Source organism: Gallus gallus, chromosome 23 (assembly GCF_016699485.2).
Source record: "Gallus gallus isolate bGalGal1 chromosome 23, bGalGal1.mat.broiler.GRCg7b, whole genome shotgun sequence".
NCBI lineage: Eukaryota > Metazoa > Chordata > Aves > Galliformes > Phasianidae > Gallus > Gallus gallus.
In genome coordinates, this window is record NC_052554.1 from 5,753,415 (window position 1) to 5,769,970 (window position 16,556).

The following is a 16,556-nucleotide window of genomic DNA, read 5'->3' on the forward strand; positions in this document are numbered from 1 at the left end:
CTCTTTTATCATTCTCTTTCACCTCTTCTTCTCTGTCTTTCCATGGCTTGTTCATCTCTGAAGGTGTGTGTCTGAGTCTGGCGGTGCTGGTTGGTGTTCCCAGCACATCCACCCGCTCCGTGGGGGGCACTGGGCTGCTCTTAGGGCCAGGGCTGCCGGCCCCACCTGCTCCTGGGGTGCTGTGGTGCAGAATCACTCCTCCCCGCCCCAACAGAAATAACGCAGTGCTTGAGTCAACTCTACACCAGCTGGGAGACATCCGAAGGTCCTGAGTGCTGTTACTGTTTGCCATCAGTTCTTACCTTCCCTGCAAAAAAAGCCCCTCCAGAAATACCAAAGTCCCAAGCCCGTCACTGTCCCTCTGCTGGGATGTACAACTTTCTGTTTCTTCCCCGGCCCCCACAAAGCACAGCTAGGTGCTGGCATAGGGCAGAGCAGTTGGACGTGCTTGGGGAGCTGTGCATGCCAGGGGCAGTGCCTGTGCCCCAGTGCATGGCTGGTCGGTGCTGCTGGGAGCACCAGGGCTGTGGTGTTCCCTGGGCGTCTGGCACTAAGGGGCAGGATTTGAGCATGGCAGGAGTCAGGGTGGAAACTGCACTGGAAGAGGTTCCTAGAGGAAGAGGTTTTGTTAGTATGAAGTGGGTTTTGTGTCATCCTCCTTTTCTAAAGGCTTAAGTTGTGGAACAGCATTGGTGTCTGTGTCAGTTTCCTTTCCTGTTGCTCCATGGAGCATCAGGAACGCTTCTGGGTGTTGCTGCTTGCTGCTTTGCTGCATTACTGGTGGTGGATGTTGGAAGTATTTTAGTGCTGCCCTTGGTGATGGACTGGCTGGGCACCAAAACTTGCTGGCAGCCTGAAAGCTAGCAAATGCACCAATGTGTGTGCTGGGATGCCTTTGGAGTTGCACTTCAAGCACTTTGGGAGTAGCTTTTGGGTCTGTTTGGGTTTTTTTTGGTCCACTCCCCGGATCTCCTGCAGTCCGAGTGCTGGAAATGCTTGATTTTGGTTTGATTCTTGTCCTTCTTTTTCTGTTCCAGGCCAATGAAGCAGTGGCAGGAGTGATCGATCTTGGCACAGTAGAAATATTCCCGGTCTTTGGTGCCATGCAGAAAGGTCTTATAGATCAGGAGACCGGCCTCGTCCTCTTAGAGGCTCAGGTGATCACATCCGACTTAGTTCTTCCAGAGACCGGTGAAAAACTCTCCTTGGAGGAAGGTCTGGCCAGAGACTTCATCAACCTCAGGACGTTCCATGTGCTGCAGGAGCTGAAGGATGCTCTCCATCGGGTCCATGAAGTCAGACGTGAAGGGAGGCAGCTGCTACCCGCTGCTGCTGCAGTGGAAGAGGGGAGGATTAGTGAGAGCACTGGGCTGAAGATTCTCGAGGTTGAACTTGTCACCGGTGGCTTTAAAACCCATCGGGGCAGAATCAGCATGGAGAAGGCTATGCAAGAGAGGCTCCTTCCTCCCCAGCTTTACTCCAGGCTGCTGTCCCACCTGGAGAGTAATAAGGTTTTGATTGACCCCAACACTGCTGAGAAAATCAACCTGTCTGAGCTCATGCAGCGGTGCATCCTCCACCAAGACACTGGACTGAGGTTGCTCCCGGTCAAGCAGCTGGCAGGTGGGATGGTGAGCCTGAAATCGGGCAGAAAAGTCAGCATCTTCCGTGCTGTCCAGGAAGGGCTGATAGACAGACAGGTGACAGTGAGGCTGCTGGAAGCACAGCTCTTTGCTGGTGGCATTGTTGACCCCAAGACAGGGCACAGGCTGGCTGTGGATGAGGCTGTGAGACATAATTTAATTGACCAGGATTTGGCGTGCACACTTCTAATCCGGCAGCTTCAGACAGGTGGCATCGTTGATACAGTCACAGGAGGGAGACTGACAGTTGATGAAGCTGTAAGGAAAGAGTTGGTAGCACCACGGGTTGCTTTGGTGATCCTTGAATCCCTCCAGTCCTTCATGGGGCTCCTGTGGCCGGAGACAGGGGAGGTTGTCCCAGCTGCGGATGCTTTAGAGCAAGGGATCCTGTCTACAGAGCTGGCTTACAAGATTCTCAGCAAGAGGCAGCTCATTAAGGCTGTCTTTATACCAGAAACCACTGAGGTGTTGTCCTGGAAGAAAGCTGTGGAACATGGCATCTTGGAAAGAGATGTGGCGAAGAAGCTGAAATCCATGGTGATACCTGATGTGATGGGCAGTGTGCAGCTGGCTGGTGCTCCAAGCGGGAGCTCCTCTGGAGGGAGCCCTGCAGGGCACCAGGGGCAGAGGGACTCTGTGCTGAGGAGTGGTGATGAAAGGCTGATGTTTCACTTGATGACCCACAGCTACATCAACATCCATGATGGGCAGAAGCTGCTCTTAGTAGATGGAGAGTTGAGCAACCTCACTAAAGACCTCATCCAAACCCGAGAAAATGGATCCTGTGAACACCCACTGGAAGAGAATGAGAGCTTTGAAGAGACAAAGGAAACTGCAGCTCTTGAAAGAGAGCCTTGCAATGGTGTGGCTGTGCAGCAGCTTGAGCTGCAGCTTGCTCTTCCACAGGAAGGAAGCAAAAAGGTCCTGCCACCCAGATCTGCTCTGGAGAACGGGGAGGTGGTGATGGGGCCTGGGAGGCTCCTGTTGGACGATGCAGGAGATGTCCTGCATGTGGAGGAGCAAGAGCAGGTTTGTTCTGAGCAGGCTACTACCCAAAGTGAAACTGATGCTGAATCTAGGAAAGAACAAATAGCTTCTGCAAGCAAGGAGAAGCATCAGGTAAAATTATCCGTGCCAGGACGGCCCTGCGACTCTGGCAGGGGATCCACAGAAACAGAGGAAACAACCATTGAAGCAGAAGAGTCCAAACCCACTGCAGCAGATGGAGTGGAAAGCATCAGAGGTCAGAAGAGGGCATTGAAAACTGCGGCAGGTGTTGTGAAAAGCGAGAGCCATTTGGTGGTGCATATTTGTGAGAGCAGAGAGAGACTGGAAGTCGTGGCAGGGAGACCTTGGGGTGCGGAGGAACCTGAATTAGAGGGGGAAGGCGTTGGAGAGATTTACTTCCTGAATGGGGAGACGGCTCAGAATGGCACAATGGGAGGAGAGGAGGCTGTGCCCACCCGAACTGCAGAGGCTGAGCAAATGGAGTACAGTGAAAATGCTGCGGGCGTATTGCACGTGGAGGAGGGGCTGAGGGCAGAAGCGCTGGGCGGTGAGAGCGATGCTGATGCAGCCCTGCCGCAGCCACGGGGACGGGACGAGGGGGACGTCCTGGAGATGCTGCAGGCGCAGCTCCGGAGCGGCGGCGTTCTGTGCGAGCAGACGGGCAGAACTCTTCTTCTGAATGAAGCTGTGGCCTGCGGTGCGGTGCCCGGCCACACGGCTGTGAAGCTCATGGAGAGAATGGAGATGTTCAGTGGCTTCTTTGACTCACGCACACGCGAACCTTTGACCACCGAGGATGTCATTGAAGAAGGTCTGATGGATGAGAAGCTTCTCCAGAAGGTGCTCACGTCTGACAAAGCCATCAGCGGTGTTCTGGACCCGGGCAACAACTTTGTCTACTCCATCAAGGATGCTGCTGCCGTTGGCCTCCTGGACAAGGAGACAGCGCTGAGGCTCTTGGAGGGGCAGGTGGTTACAGGGGGGATCGTTGACTTGAAACGTGGCAAAAAAGTGTCGGTCACTTTGGCTTCAAACCTCGGCCTCATAGAGCCAGTGAGTCAGAAGGAGCTGGTCAGGCTGGAGAAGGCTTCCAAAGGGAAAAGCACCGATGAGGCCACCAGGCAGAAGCTCCTTAGCTTGCAGGCTGAGACCAGCGGGATTGTGGATCCCAAAACCAGGCAGCCTTTGACCGTTGCACAGTCAGTTGAAAGAGGGCTCCTTGAGAAAGAAAAAGCATTTCAGCTGTTGACCAGGCAGATTGCTGGCGGAGGGATCCTTCACCACGCGTCGGGGATGCGGCTGTCGGTCAGCGACGCAATGAAACATGATTTGATCGATAGAGATTTATGTAATGAACTCATGAAGGCTGAAGGTGTGTGCCTGCAGGAATGCACCCACCCAGTGACAAAGGAAAAGCTGCCCTTGCCCCAGGCGGTGGCAGCAGGGATTGTTAGTCCAGAATTCCAGAAGAAAGTGCAAGAAATCCAGGCTGGGGCTGGCAGCGTTATTGATCCCACTTCTGGGCAGAGAATGGCACTCAGCTGGGCAGTGCAGGAGGGGCTGCTGCCCCGGGAGGTGGTGGAGAAAGCCCTGTCCTCCCCGGAGCTGAAGCACGGCATCGTGGACCCCGAGAGCTGCATGGTCGTGCCCTACACTGAGATGGTAAAGAAGTGCAGAATCGACGTTGAGTCTGGGCAGAGGTACCTGGAGGTGCATCCCTTCAGAGCCTTGCGGGACGAGGCGTCGGGCCGGGCGCTGACGTGTGCCGAGGCGCTGTGGCTGGGGAGGGCCGACCCCCTGCCCACACTGCGGCTGCTGCAGGGCCAGGCTGACAGCGGGGGCTTTGTGCAGGGGGCTGTCAGCAGCAGGCTGTCCCTGCAGGCCGCTCTGCAGCAGGGGCTGCTGGACGAGGCGATGGCCACACTCATCGGCTGCAGGCAGCTGCAGGCTGGGGGGATTGTGGATGCTAGCAGTGGGAAAAGATTGGCGTTAGAGGAAGCTGTTGAAAAGGGACTGGTTGGCCGAAGGTTAGCTGCTGCTCTTCAGAAGGCACAGATGTCAATGGAGAATGATGGCTCTGAGGTCCTCATGGCAGATAAACCCCACCTTTCCCAGGAAAAGATGGAAAAGTCTCCAAAAGAGGAAGGTGTGGCCCTGCATAGCAGTGCTGCTGTGTCCGATGGCACGGAGCACAAAGCCAGGTCCAGAGCTGTGAGTTCCCCAGCAATGGGAGGGAAACTAAAGCTGATCCCTCTGGAGGCTTCAGAGGAGGGTGTGAGAGAGCAGCAAGAAGTGGGCAAAATGATTCCAGGATCCTCAGCACTGAGTGCAGCATCTCTCTCTGTAGAGGTGGTGATAAAGGCGATGGAGACGGGGATTGCAGAAAGCAGCTCCCATGTGAGGAAAGGAGCGGGAGGGGAAGCAGCAGAGCGGGGGACAGTGACAGCAGTGGGATTGGAGGAAGAGCTTTGCAGCACTGAGGACAGCAAGGAGAGGAGGAGAGGGTCTGTAAGCATGGACGGAGCTCTGGCAGAAAGTGCAGCGGTGGCTTCTGAGCGAGGGGAGAGGGTGAGCAGCCGGGAGCAGGGAGCACAGGTAACCCCCAGGGAATCTGTGGGTCTGGGAAAGGGGGATTTGGGTCCTACAACACCCAGAGAAACCCATGAGGCCGATGTCCCTGTGAAGCCTGCAAGAGAGAAGCCTGTAGGTAGGAGAGCTGTGGGAGAAACCCCCATCCCGGAGGCAGGAGGTCCGGGTGATCAGGAAGGAACAGGGGAAATTGAGCTAAAACCTGCCCAGAAACAAAAAAGCAGGAAAAGGAGAACAAAGCACATTATTGCCTCAGGAGACGTCACTCAGCTGGAGAAACCTCCTGTGGAAAAGCAGCCCCTTCCCATTCCAATATCCAAAGAAATTCCAGGGAAGGAGGAAGAGGAGGACTTTGTCTCAAGAGCTCCAGGACCAAAGCCTGGGGCTGCCACCAAGGAGCTTCCTGCTGTGTGGGCAGAAGATGCAGCCGAGCAAAAGCAGATGGAGAGCAGCAGGGATGGGAAAGCAAAGCCCATCCCTGAGAAAGATGCAGCAAAGCTCAGGGGGGTCCAGGTGCTCCCCACCCCCCCAGAACCGGAGGAAGCAGCAGCGGTGCTGAGAGCTGCAGTCAGAGAGGGTCCCCATTCCTCTGCGGCATTGAAGATGGAGCGGATGCTGAGCCAGGAGGAGGCTGAAGTGGAAACCACCAGTGATGCATTCGCTGCAGTCAGCAAAAAACCAGATGAGTTAATCATCAGAGAGGAACCCACAAAGGTTCAGGACACCTGCACGCCCCCCCTGCAGCAGCAAGCGGCAGCCATCAGCACGGGCCAAAATGCTGTGCCCACTGCCTCTGTGCCCCAGGGGGATGTGCCCCACGGAGAAGCAGCCCAGGAGAAGCCCCGGCAGGCGGGTCCTGGCGATCGGGGGCTGCTGCTGCCGGTCATCGTGGAGGGAGAGCTGCTGGAGACCTCGAGCGACTCTGCCAGACCTGCCCAGGTACAGTACTGCTGTCTGCTATTTCAGTGCTGGTTCTGAATGGTGTGTGTGTGTGATTTGCCCCTGGTGCTCAGCACAGAGGATGGTCAGAACATGAGGATGGACGTCTGGGGTTGACCTTACGGGATCACTGCGATGGATTTGGCAAACGACGCGGTGATGTATGACTGAAATCACTTCATTGTGGCTTCTTTTTGTTGGAGCATTGCTTACAAATGACTAATAAGTAGGAGCTTTTTTTGGCACTTCTACTGTAACACAATAGATCTCTTGCCATTTCTAAGCTTGTGTTGGAAAAAGAGCCATGCGTTCTATTTTTCCTGTAGTAAATCTTGGAGATAAGGCCAGCGAGTGGAAAGTCCCTGAAATGGGATACTCTCAAGGGGTTTCTTCTTTTAAGAATTACTTATAACCATTTGTTTTCTCTTTTCTCTAAATCTGAACTTTTGTTTCACCGTCGGGTTCTGCAGATCAAGTTCAGCAAGAAGATGTGCCTGGAGCACGACGAGAAGCTCATCTCCTATCTCTCCATGCTGCGAGACATTGAGATGAGGATTAAACGGGTGCAGCCGGCGGAGCAGAACCTGGATGTGCTGCAGACACTGCTGCAGCAGGCAGAGGTGAGCACAGCCCCAGCATCTGTGTACAAACCCCATCTCTCCCTGCTCTGATACTCCCTGAGCACGGCTGAAATGAGTTTTATGGCCTGGAGAAAGGCAGTTGAGTGCTGGCAGCCAGCGGGGCTGCACGGACGGGTCGGGTGCGATGAATCTTTCCAGCAGATGCATGCAGAGTTTGGAGCTGGTTCTCCAAAACCTCTGCAGTGCTGTCAGTTTTGGCAGTGGGAAGATGAAGTCGCTGTATGGGAGCCGTAACGATGCTGTTTTGCCCCAGGCCCTGGGCGCGGAGCTGCGGGAGCTCAGCTTTCCAGTGAATCAGGAGTTGGACGCCGTGAGGCGGATCGTGGCCAACCCGCCTGAAGAAGTCCCCGAGCAACTACTGAGGGCCTTGGAGAAGGACGCCAAGAACCTTCAGAAGTCTCTGAGCTCTGCAAGTGATATCCTGGAGTCCCGGCTGCAAAGCCTTCGTGGTGCAGCAGAAGCCCAAAAGGTAGAGCCGTGGCTGTCCCTGCTGCCTTCTGTTGCACTCCACGCCCTGCCCGGCTGGGGGTCTGCCCTCCCCACTCCCTGTGTAAGTGGAACACTTTTGTGTTTCAGGCTGAAGTCACAGCACACCATGAGACCCTCCAGGGGAAGCTGCAGGAGCTGCTGTGCTGGGTGTCCGGCACGGTGCGGGCGCTGGACGGCAGTGATTACCAACACACGGCGGATGTGGGCAGTCTGAGTCGCTGCCTCCAACGCTATAAGGTAACCATGGCGATGCCCCCAATCCTCCCCGATGGATGAAGTTCTGTTTTCTGTGCGGAGGAGAAGCTGTTAATCCTGCTTCCCTCCTGGAGCCTCGGTGGGTTTGCCGTTATCCTTCATCACAGAAGGAGCAGAGATGCTGTGTTTGCTCCAAAGTAATTTGTTTGCATAAAGCGTGAGCCATCTGCTTTGGCCACTTGGGGAACGAATGCACACGTGTGTGGTGGAAGCTGAGAGTTCTGTAGGATTCCAGTGGGGCTGAGCGCTGCTGCCTTGGGGGGCCCTGAGAGCCCCTTCATCACACCTCCCTGCTCTCCATCAGTGCTGTGAGGAGCCCCAGCCCCCCTCCCCCTCCCCCCTCTCCACAGTCATATCATGTGGCAGTGATAGCTCTCAAGATTCAGTCAGCTCAGCATCTCCTGCACGCTGGCAGCTGAAGCCGAGGGTTTGAAGGCTGTGTGGTCGATGGGGCTGCCTGACAGGCCCTTCCCTTCCCTCCAGGAGCTGAGTGAGCCCCTTGCTGACACCAAGTCTCAGCTCGACACCACCGCCTTCGACATTCAGCTCCTTATCTCGGAGCACGCCCAGGACCTGAGCCCCCAGCAGAGCAGGCAGCTGCTGCGGCTGCTCAATGAGCTGCAGAAGGCTTTCCGGGAGCTGGCGGGGCGCGTGACGGCGCAGGTGGAGGTGCTGCAGGTCTGTCTCCAGCAAGCGGAGCAGACGGATCAGGTGAAGGTTGTGAGACTTCGGCTTCCTGCCTGCACTTTGCTCGCTGAAGCACTTTCCGGCCACAGGAGTGTGCGCTGAGCCCCTCGTCTGGGGTGCCCCCTGCATGCCACTCACGGTTTATGACTTCTTACTGCACATCATGAGCTTCCTCTAAAGTCTGTCTTCTTCCTGTCACGTAGCTCCCAGGTGGGAAGTTGCTTTCCGTGCAGAAGGCCGAGCCTTCCCGAGCTGTGGGTAGCACAGTCCTGTGCTGCCATTCTATCTTGGGCCGGGTGGGACACGCCCTGGTCTCTGTAAGCCCACCAGGAAACCCCTGTGTGTAGCTGGCACCACAGCTGGGTCCTCGTGTCCTATTGTTGGTGCACAAGCAAGGTTTTGCTGACCTTGAGAAACAGCTGATGATGCACCAAGGCAGCCAGCAGCTGCAAAAGCAAGTCCCCAGGTCCTGCTGCATTCCAGCAGTGCCCATCACTGCATGGATCCTCTTGTTCAAGACAGTATTAATGTGGTTTTATTAACAGTTGCTCTCTGTAACTCTTGCCTGTCCCATCTGGAGTGTGTGTGTGTGTATTAACCAGTTTGCTTTGCTTTTTCAGATTGAGTGTGCGCCCATCCTAACCCAGGAAGAACTCGCTTTGCAGCGGAAGAGCTCTTAAGAAGGCTCTTTCAGTTTGCTTCTGTTGTTTATCTTATGACTGTGAGACACAAGCACAGTGTTTTGCGCAAGTTTGTACATCACGTTGCTGAAATGCCCATTGAAACACAAACCTTCACCTCCCCTGGCGAAGGGAAGAGGAACGGTGCAGGGACTCTCAGGCCACATCATGCTCAATTGCTCAAACAGGCGCTTCTGTTGTTCTCTGGCAGCAAAATGTGGGAGCTGGGTCAGCTGCAGAAATGCTTCCTCTCCCCTGAGCTCCCTCTCCAACCCCACGTCCAAAAGCCAGCCCTGGGTCAGCTGGAGCTCCACAGCAATGCCACCCACTGCCAGGTGGTTACTTCTCCTCAGCTGAGTTTCTGGTGCAGTTTTCCTGTTCAGAACATTGAATGGAAGAGGCACAGAAACTTCTGATGGTGCTCTCCCAAGAGAGGGCTGCGTAATCTGGAGCTGGATGGGGGTTCTTAAAAAGCAGAACGAGAGACACCTGCTTGAGTGGTGGCAGATGTACACTGCAGTCCCCCAGCACTGTGCTGGGCTTTGGACCTCAGCCCCATTCCTGCTGTGTGTGTGAATGTGAGAGGGGGAGAGAGCCCAGGGAGAGCTGCAGAAGCCAATTTCTGTGCTGTGTCCCCTCCAGGAAGGTGCTCCAGCTGTAACCTCCTGCCTTGCTTTTCAGCCGTGTGCACAGCAGGGCGCAGCCCCGGTATTAACACCTCTCTCCCCCTCTGCTCTGACCGCAGACGCTGCAGGAGCAGCAGGCAGCCCGCGCACAGAACCTGGCCGAGCTCAGCTCCTGGCTGGCGGCCGCTGAGGACACGCTGGTGGAGCAGCAGCGAGCAGCCAGCCAAGGAGACCTGCCTGCCTTGCAGCAGAGGCAAAGCGACGTGAAGGTCGGTGCTTTGAAAAAGGAGGCTGGGAGGTTGGTGCTGCCATGGGAGTGCATGGAGCATGATGGGATCGTGCTGTTGTCTGCCCAGGAGCTGCAGAGGAGCATGCACAGCCGAGCCGCCTCCTTTGCCAGCGTCCTGAAAAGCACAGAGGAGTTTTTGGAGGAGAACAAAGCAAAGATGGAGCCCGGGGAGCTGGCAGTACTGCAGGAGAAGCTTCAGCGTGCCAAAGAGCAGTACCAGTCCCTGCAGGAGAGGACAGAGATGGCCCAGAAGGAACTGGAAAGTGCAGTGACTGCTGCAGTGCAGCAGGAGACTGAAAAGGTAACGTGCAAGGAGCTGCAGCCCTGCGCCTGGCTGAGGGCAGTGAGGGCTGCTCGATGGAACCAGAATCATTTGAGGCCCTGAATGAGTCAAATGATGCACTGTTCTCACTGCCCCTGCATTGCCCCAGTTGTGGAGGAAGTAGGGTCACAAAGCATTGGTTGAGCATTGGGGTGGGCACTGAGCACCTCCACACGCCTGTGAGATGTATCCGCAGCCCTCCAGGGTGGGGGCTGCCTGTGGCCACACATTGCATTGGGCTGAGAAGCAGCACTTTGCTGAACGTGGATAAAAGGGATCGTTCTTACCCGGGGCCTTTGTGATTTCAGGTGAAAGCTGCCAAAGAGCTGCAGGAGAACAGCAATAAGATCGATGCACTCCTGAGCTGGGTGGCATCGCTGGAGCAGAAGAGGGAGCTCCCACAGTACAGACCACACCCTGCTGAGCGAGCTGGGAAGGATGCAGGAGACATCCCTGATGGGCACATGGTGGGAGCAGCCAGAACTGCTGAGAGCCTGGATGAGCAGTACGAGGGGCTGAAGGTCAGGGCTGATGCCTCATCCCTTCAAAGCTCCCTGCCTGTGGTGCATGTGGGTTGGGTGATGGATAGGTCTGGCCTCCGAAGCACACGCTGGGGTGGTTTTCCTTATGGGGAGCTCCTGGGAAGTCCCTGTCTGACCTGAAGGATGCATGATGGGCGGTGGTGGGGTTGGCACCAGGCACAGGGCAATCAGCGTAATGAGAGAATAGTGCCCTTAATGAGAAGGGGTTACATCTGTCCTGCTTCATTAGCACTGCAGCATCGTGCAGGGCTCAGCCCCACACAGCCTCACTGCATCCATCTGCATGTGCTGCGGGTGTTTGGGTGCAGTGACCTCGGTCATGGGGGTCACCGCTCCATGTTGGTCGGTGTGTTCCAGGCCCAGCACCAGGAGCTGCTGTCCCAGCAGCAGGACATCATCCTGGCGACTCAGGCAGCGCAGGCGTTCCTGGACAAGCATGGCCACAGCCTGCCTGGGGAGGAGAGGGCCCGGCTGCAGGGCGGGCTGGCGGAGCTGAAGGAGCGCTACGCGGCATCCCTGGCGCGTTCCGAGGTGCAGCTGAAGCAAGTGCAAGTGCTGCGGGATGAGCTGCAGAAGTTCTTGCGGGACCACGGGGAGTTCGAGGCGTGGCTGAAGCAAGCAGAGCAGGACCTGGAGGGGATGTGCAAAGGGGACAGCGACCCTGCGTCCCTCCGGCAGCTGCTGCTCCGGCAGGGCAGCTTCTCTGAAGATGTCATCTCCCACAAAGGCGACCTACGCTTCATCACCATGTCGGGTCAGAAGGTGCTGGATGCTGAGGGAGCTGCTGGGGATGCAGGGTCATCTGGGAGCGTGGTAAAGAGCAAGCTGGAGGATGCAAGCCAGCGGTACACCACACTGCACTCCAAGGTATGCAGAGGGCTTTGCAAGCTCTGGGATTCCTGGGCACTTTCTGCTTGCTGCCATCTTGTGTGCATCCTCCCCTTGTGTCTCTTTGCTCCCTTGCAGTGCACCAAGCTCGGCTCCCACCTGAGCACCCTGCTGGACCACTATCAGCAGTTCCAGGAGGTGGCAGAGTCTCTCCGGACGTGGCTGGAGGACAGCGAAGCTGCAGTTGGGAAGCTGCTGTCAGAGAGCGTTTCTTCAGATCCCACAGCTCTCCAGGAACAGCTCGCCAGCGCTGGGGTGCGTGGGGCTCAGGTCATCTTCTGGGGGAGTGCTGGAGCACATACAGAGCCTCTGCTCTGCAGCCTCAGTGCTGGACATCAGCAGCGAGGAAGAGATTCAGGCTGCTCTTGTATTGCTGGTTGGGTGCAGTGCTATACCTGCAGGCTCAGCAGTCACTGCTGGGCTGTTTGGAAGGTGCTGAGCATGAGGATGAGGGGCTGCAGGGGATGCCCCTGTGGGATGTAGGGAGGAAATTCGCCCATTGTTACTGCCCCCAAGCAGCCTGACCCAGCACTGGGGTCAGCCCTGCCTGCAGCCTTTTGACCTACATTATTTGTCTTCAGGATTTTTTGGTTAACTGAACAGGGATCCTCAGGGTTTAAATGGAGCATCGTGCTCCCTGTGGGTGAGGGTCTCTTACGTATGACTGACTGCTGCCTTTGCCTTGTGCCAAAGCAGCAGCTGCAAGGAAACCTTGCTGAGCATCAGGTGCCAGTGGAGAAGCTCCAGAAAGCAGCTCGGTCTCTGCTGGAGGTGCAAGGAGAGCCAGCCCCTGACCATGGGCACATTCGGGAAACAACAGGTACAACAACAATAGGGAGCAGCCACTGGTGTGGCACGGATGGATGGGGACAGACTGGAAAGCAATGAGGATGGATGATCTGTTATGTCTGGGGGACACAGGGCAATGGTGGAGGCACAGTGACGGGGGGTTTGAGGTCAGCAAGAGCCTGATGTTCTCTGCTCTCTGAGCGCTCAGTGGGAAGCTCTGTGCCATTTGCTCCACTTTCTGCTGATCTCTGCAGACGCCATCGTGAGCCGCTTCCAGAGCCTCTCCCAGCAGATGGCCGAGCGCTCAGACCTGCTGCAGAAATCCATCGCGCAGTCCCAGAGTGTCCAGGAGAGCCTGGAGAACCTCCTGCACTCAGTAGCTGATATCGAGAGCAGTCTGAGCGCAGAGCAGCCAGGCGCACTCTCCTCCACCGCCATCCAGGACTCTTTGGCCACCAGTGCGGTAAGGCTGCCCCACCCCAAATCACAGAACCACAGCGTGGTTGGGTGGGAGGGGACCTTAAAGCCCATCCAGTCCCAACCTCTGCCGCGGGCTGGTTGCCCCCCACCAGTTCAGGCTGCCCCTCTGTGGCCTCGGACACCTCCAGGGAGGGGGCACCCACAAATGCGTTCCATGGGGCAGTGCAGCCTCTCTGTGCCTGCCCGGTTTTCTCCTTCCTAACGTGGCGTCCTCTGCGTGTGCTCCCACCAGAAGCTGAAGCAGGACATCGCCCGGCAGAGGAGCTGCCTGGAGGCCACCCGTGAGATGGTGACGCGCTTTGCGGAGACAGCGGATGGCGGCACAGCTGCTGCCCTGCAGGGCAAGCTGGCGGAGGCGACAGAGCGCTTTGGAAAGCTGTGCCAGCAGCAGCAGGAGAAAGAGGAGGTGCTGAAGGGTCTCCTGCCCAAGGTGGAGCAGTACGAGCAGCTCTCAGAGAAGCTGCAGCAGTTCATGGAGAGCAGAGCGCGGATGCTGGCATCCGGGAATCAGCCGGAGCGGGACATCGCTCGCTTCTCCCAGCACCTCCAGGTGAGCTGTGCCTCCCCCTGCCAGAGGGGAGTGGGTTCTGCCTGCGCAGGGCTCCTGGGTGCTGCCATTCTGTGGGGTTTGCATCCTGCGCACGCAGCCCCCGCTGCTCCTGGGCCACAGGAACCTGCTGCTTGCTCGAGGAAGGGAGCGAGGCTGGAGCAGCTGAGGCTGTTTGCAGCAGTGAGAGATGGGAATGGCATTTCTTTGGAGCCAGCCCAATCTTCTGACGGGATCAGTCTCCTAGGTGCCGATCCAAATATAGTGAGGCTGTACCAATTAAAACCTCCATAGGTTAATAAGCAAAACACCCAAGTATTGGCAGCAAGTGCAGCACAGGATGTGACACAGCAGTGAGTCCTGGTGGCCAGCAGCGGCTGTGCGGATTCTTCACTCAGGTTCCCTACAAGTGCTGTCCTGTAGGGCATGGTTTGCCTACAGATGCAGAAAAGCTCCTGCTGATGTGAAAGTAGATGTTTGTGCTATGCTGGGTTGGGGTTGGCCCAGTCGGGGTTTCCCCATCATGTTCATTGTGTGACCTTAAGCCAGCACCAGGGAAAGGGCAGGGAGAAGTGGGATTTGGTGCCACAGCTGGTTGAGGGATGTGCTGAGCCAGAGCTTCAGGAGCAGCAGTCCTGAGACCTGCCTGTCTGTCTGGCTCTGGTGCAATGCACGGTGCTGCCCACAGAGGGTCTGCAGCTCACTGGGGCATAGGGCTGTCCCCTTCATCCCCCTCCCCAGATCCGCTAGGGGCACGGCCAGCATCACCCTTTGCTTTTGGCAGGAGCTGAACGTGGAGATGGGGCAGCACCAGGAGGACCTGGCTGCCCTGGAGCAGCTGGCTGTGGAGCTGGGTGCCAGCGGCTTTGTGCCCGGCGCTGCTGCACAACAGGAAAAGCTGCAGAATCTGAAGGAGGAGTTCCTGCAGCTGCAGAAGGTGGCAAAGGAGAGGTGAGCCTCAGTCTGACCCCCGGAGCCTTCACAGCCTGAAGGGCCCCGTCAGCTCTCCTTTTTGCAGGGGGGGGGGAGTACACAAGCAAAGCCTTCCTGCCTCCCCATCCCACGCCGGGAGCGCAGCGCAGCTCACTGCAGCTGACACGTTATAAAAAGCCCTGGCTGGGGGCGGCTGGAACATTCCCGGTGCTGCAGAGCCGCGTTCGCACATTTCCGAGCGTGTGGGCGCCCCAACCCGTCCTGTGGGGGGAGCGCAGTGGGGGCACCGCGGGTGACGGAGCAGAGCAGGGTGGTCCCTGGCATTGGGTTAGAGGTGCTTCAGCAGCATCCTGAGCTTGAATCAACCCTGGTAGCACAAGTAGGGTTGGAGCAGCAGCTTGCCTGTGTCCCCGGTGGGGTTGCAAGCTACATCTCCCAGCTCCTTCACTGCAAGGGAGGTGATGGGGCAAAAGCAGCACAGCTCCATACTGTGCCCTGTTGGTCAGCAGCACGCAGTCGGCTGCTCCCAGCCCCGGGCAGTGTGAGCCCCCAGGCTGCCCTACGCCCCGTGTTGGCCCACACCGCGTGCACAGTTCCTAAGCAGCATCTGCTGCTGATAATAAAAAGATGGGCTGTTGGAGACACAACTGTGCTGCATTCAAGCGGTGGTAATTGCGAGGCGAAGCACGAGCTCTGACTGCCCGAAACCTTTTCACTCGCAGAGAAAGGGACGCCTCATCCTGCCAGGAGCAGCTGGATGAGTTTCGGAGGTTGGTGGCAGCCCTGCGGAGGTGGCTGAAGGACAGCGAGGGCAAAGTGCCACCCGTGGACACCTCGCTGGGCACCCAGGAGCTGCAGCGGCGCAAGCAGAGGGTTCAGGTGGGCAGGGGGAGCTGGAGAAGCTGCTGTGAAAATGCTGGAGTGGGGAATAAATCGCAGGGTCGGTGTCCTGGTGGTGCTTTGTGCCCTCAGCGATGCTTCCCTGCTGGACTGCAACACCCCCTGTGTGTGGACATCTCCTGGTGTGCAGAGGAGGAGCAGAGCAGTGGTCCTCCCGCATACAGCACATTTCCCTTCCCTCCTCCCCCTGCGTTGTCAGGGATTTGGGATTTGTTGCCATGTGCTTCTCCTCGGTAGACATCAAAGGCAGCCTTAAATCACGACACATCCCGGAGACCCAAACAGTCCCAGGGCCACAATGGGGGTCCTGCAGCATCCCTGTGGGTTGGCATGAGGGCTCTGTGGGATGGGTATGGAGTGCTGTAGGAGCAGCCACTGACCGCAGCCTTTGCCCCCACACAGGAGCTGCTGGAGGAGTGGTCAGGGAAGGGCCCGCAGGTGGAGGAGCTCAGCCACAGGGGGACCCTCCTGGAGAACCTGATTGTGGAGATCACAGCCCCCGACAGTCAGACCAAGGCGGGTGAGTGGCAGCCCTGCTTGTGAAGAGGGCTCCTTCCTTCATGGAGCTCCATGAGCAGCTTCTGTTAGCCTACATTGAGCCAGAAATGAGGTTACTTCCCCTTTTCACCCAACTTCAGATGACTTCAAGGTGGTCCAGACCAGCGAGCAGTCAGGCTGTTGTGTTGTGCATCAGCTGTGTGCTGTGAGCCCACCAGCACCAGGCACAGCAGCTTGGTGCCTGGGGCTGCCCTATAGTGAGCACTGCATTGGTGCTCAGCACAGGGGGGTCTGGGCCTCATATCCAGGTGTGGGCTCCATATCCACATGGAATGGGAGGCTGCGGTGCTCAGGCATGATTTACTGACCTCCTTTCTGGCTTTGAGTCTGTGAAGCAATGAGATTATGTCTGGTTTGTTTGGAAACCAGCTGAAGTTGTCTTCCAGCTCGTGAGAACAAGTCCCTGGACTCTCCCCTCCGATGGGCCTTTATGGGAACATACAGTCTGTGCTTATTTGTTGGGGTTAACTTGATGAGCAGTTCAATGGGGAGCTTCCAAGAACAGCCTGCAGGGTGTGTGGAACCAGGAGCTGGCATGCAGCACCAGACAAAGCTCAGCTCCTCTCTGTGCTGTCAAATACCTAAAAGGGGAGATGTAGGTCAGGCGATAGGGATTCATGGGGGCTGTCATTTGGAGCTGGCCCAGCTCCTGCCTGCGAGGCTCACTGTGTGGTACCGCCAAGGGGACCCCTTCCCCTTTACAAAGCTGAGGCGCTGCTGGAAGCCGCAGTCCCTTGCCCACGAGGGGCAG

At 57.1% G+C, this 16,556-nt stretch overlaps 1 protein-coding gene across 22 annotated transcripts in view; it reads left to right on the forward strand.

Annotated features, from left to right (window-relative positions):
• The window catches only part of MACF1 (microtubule-actin crosslinking factor 1), a 114,705-nt gene that overhangs the window by 49,709 nt on the left and 48,440 nt on the right, over positions 1-16,556 (forward strand). For 19 of the 22 annotated variants that reach the window (XM_046903602.1, XM_040651833.2, XM_015297905.4 and 16 more), the window contains 16 exons: positions 1,038-6,179; positions 6,650-6,799; positions 7,074-7,289; positions 7,397-7,546; positions 8,048-8,281; positions 9,677-9,826; positions 9,914-10,147; positions 10,477-10,689; positions 11,068-11,577; positions 11,677-11,853; positions 12,295-12,418; positions 12,642-12,850; positions 13,100-13,417; positions 14,199-14,365; positions 15,070-15,226; positions 15,650-15,767. In XM_046903602.1, coding sequence (XP_046759558.1) covers positions 1,038-6,179; positions 6,650-6,799; positions 7,074-7,289; positions 7,397-7,546; positions 8,048-8,281; positions 9,677-9,826; positions 9,914-10,147; positions 10,477-10,689; positions 11,068-11,577; positions 11,677-11,853; positions 12,295-12,418; positions 12,642-12,850; positions 13,100-13,417; positions 14,199-14,365; positions 15,070-15,226; positions 15,650-15,767 — 8,269 coding nt within the window. The remainder of the gene's footprint in view (positions 1-1,037; positions 6,180-6,649; positions 6,800-7,073; positions 7,290-7,396; positions 7,547-8,047; positions 8,282-9,676; positions 9,827-9,913; positions 10,148-10,476; positions 10,690-11,067; positions 11,578-11,676; positions 11,854-12,294; positions 12,419-12,641; positions 12,851-13,099; positions 13,418-14,198; positions 14,366-15,069; positions 15,227-15,649; positions 15,768-16,556) is intronic. The other 3 variants (XM_015297901.4, XM_046903604.1, XM_015297903.4) reach the window with 1 other exon arrangement.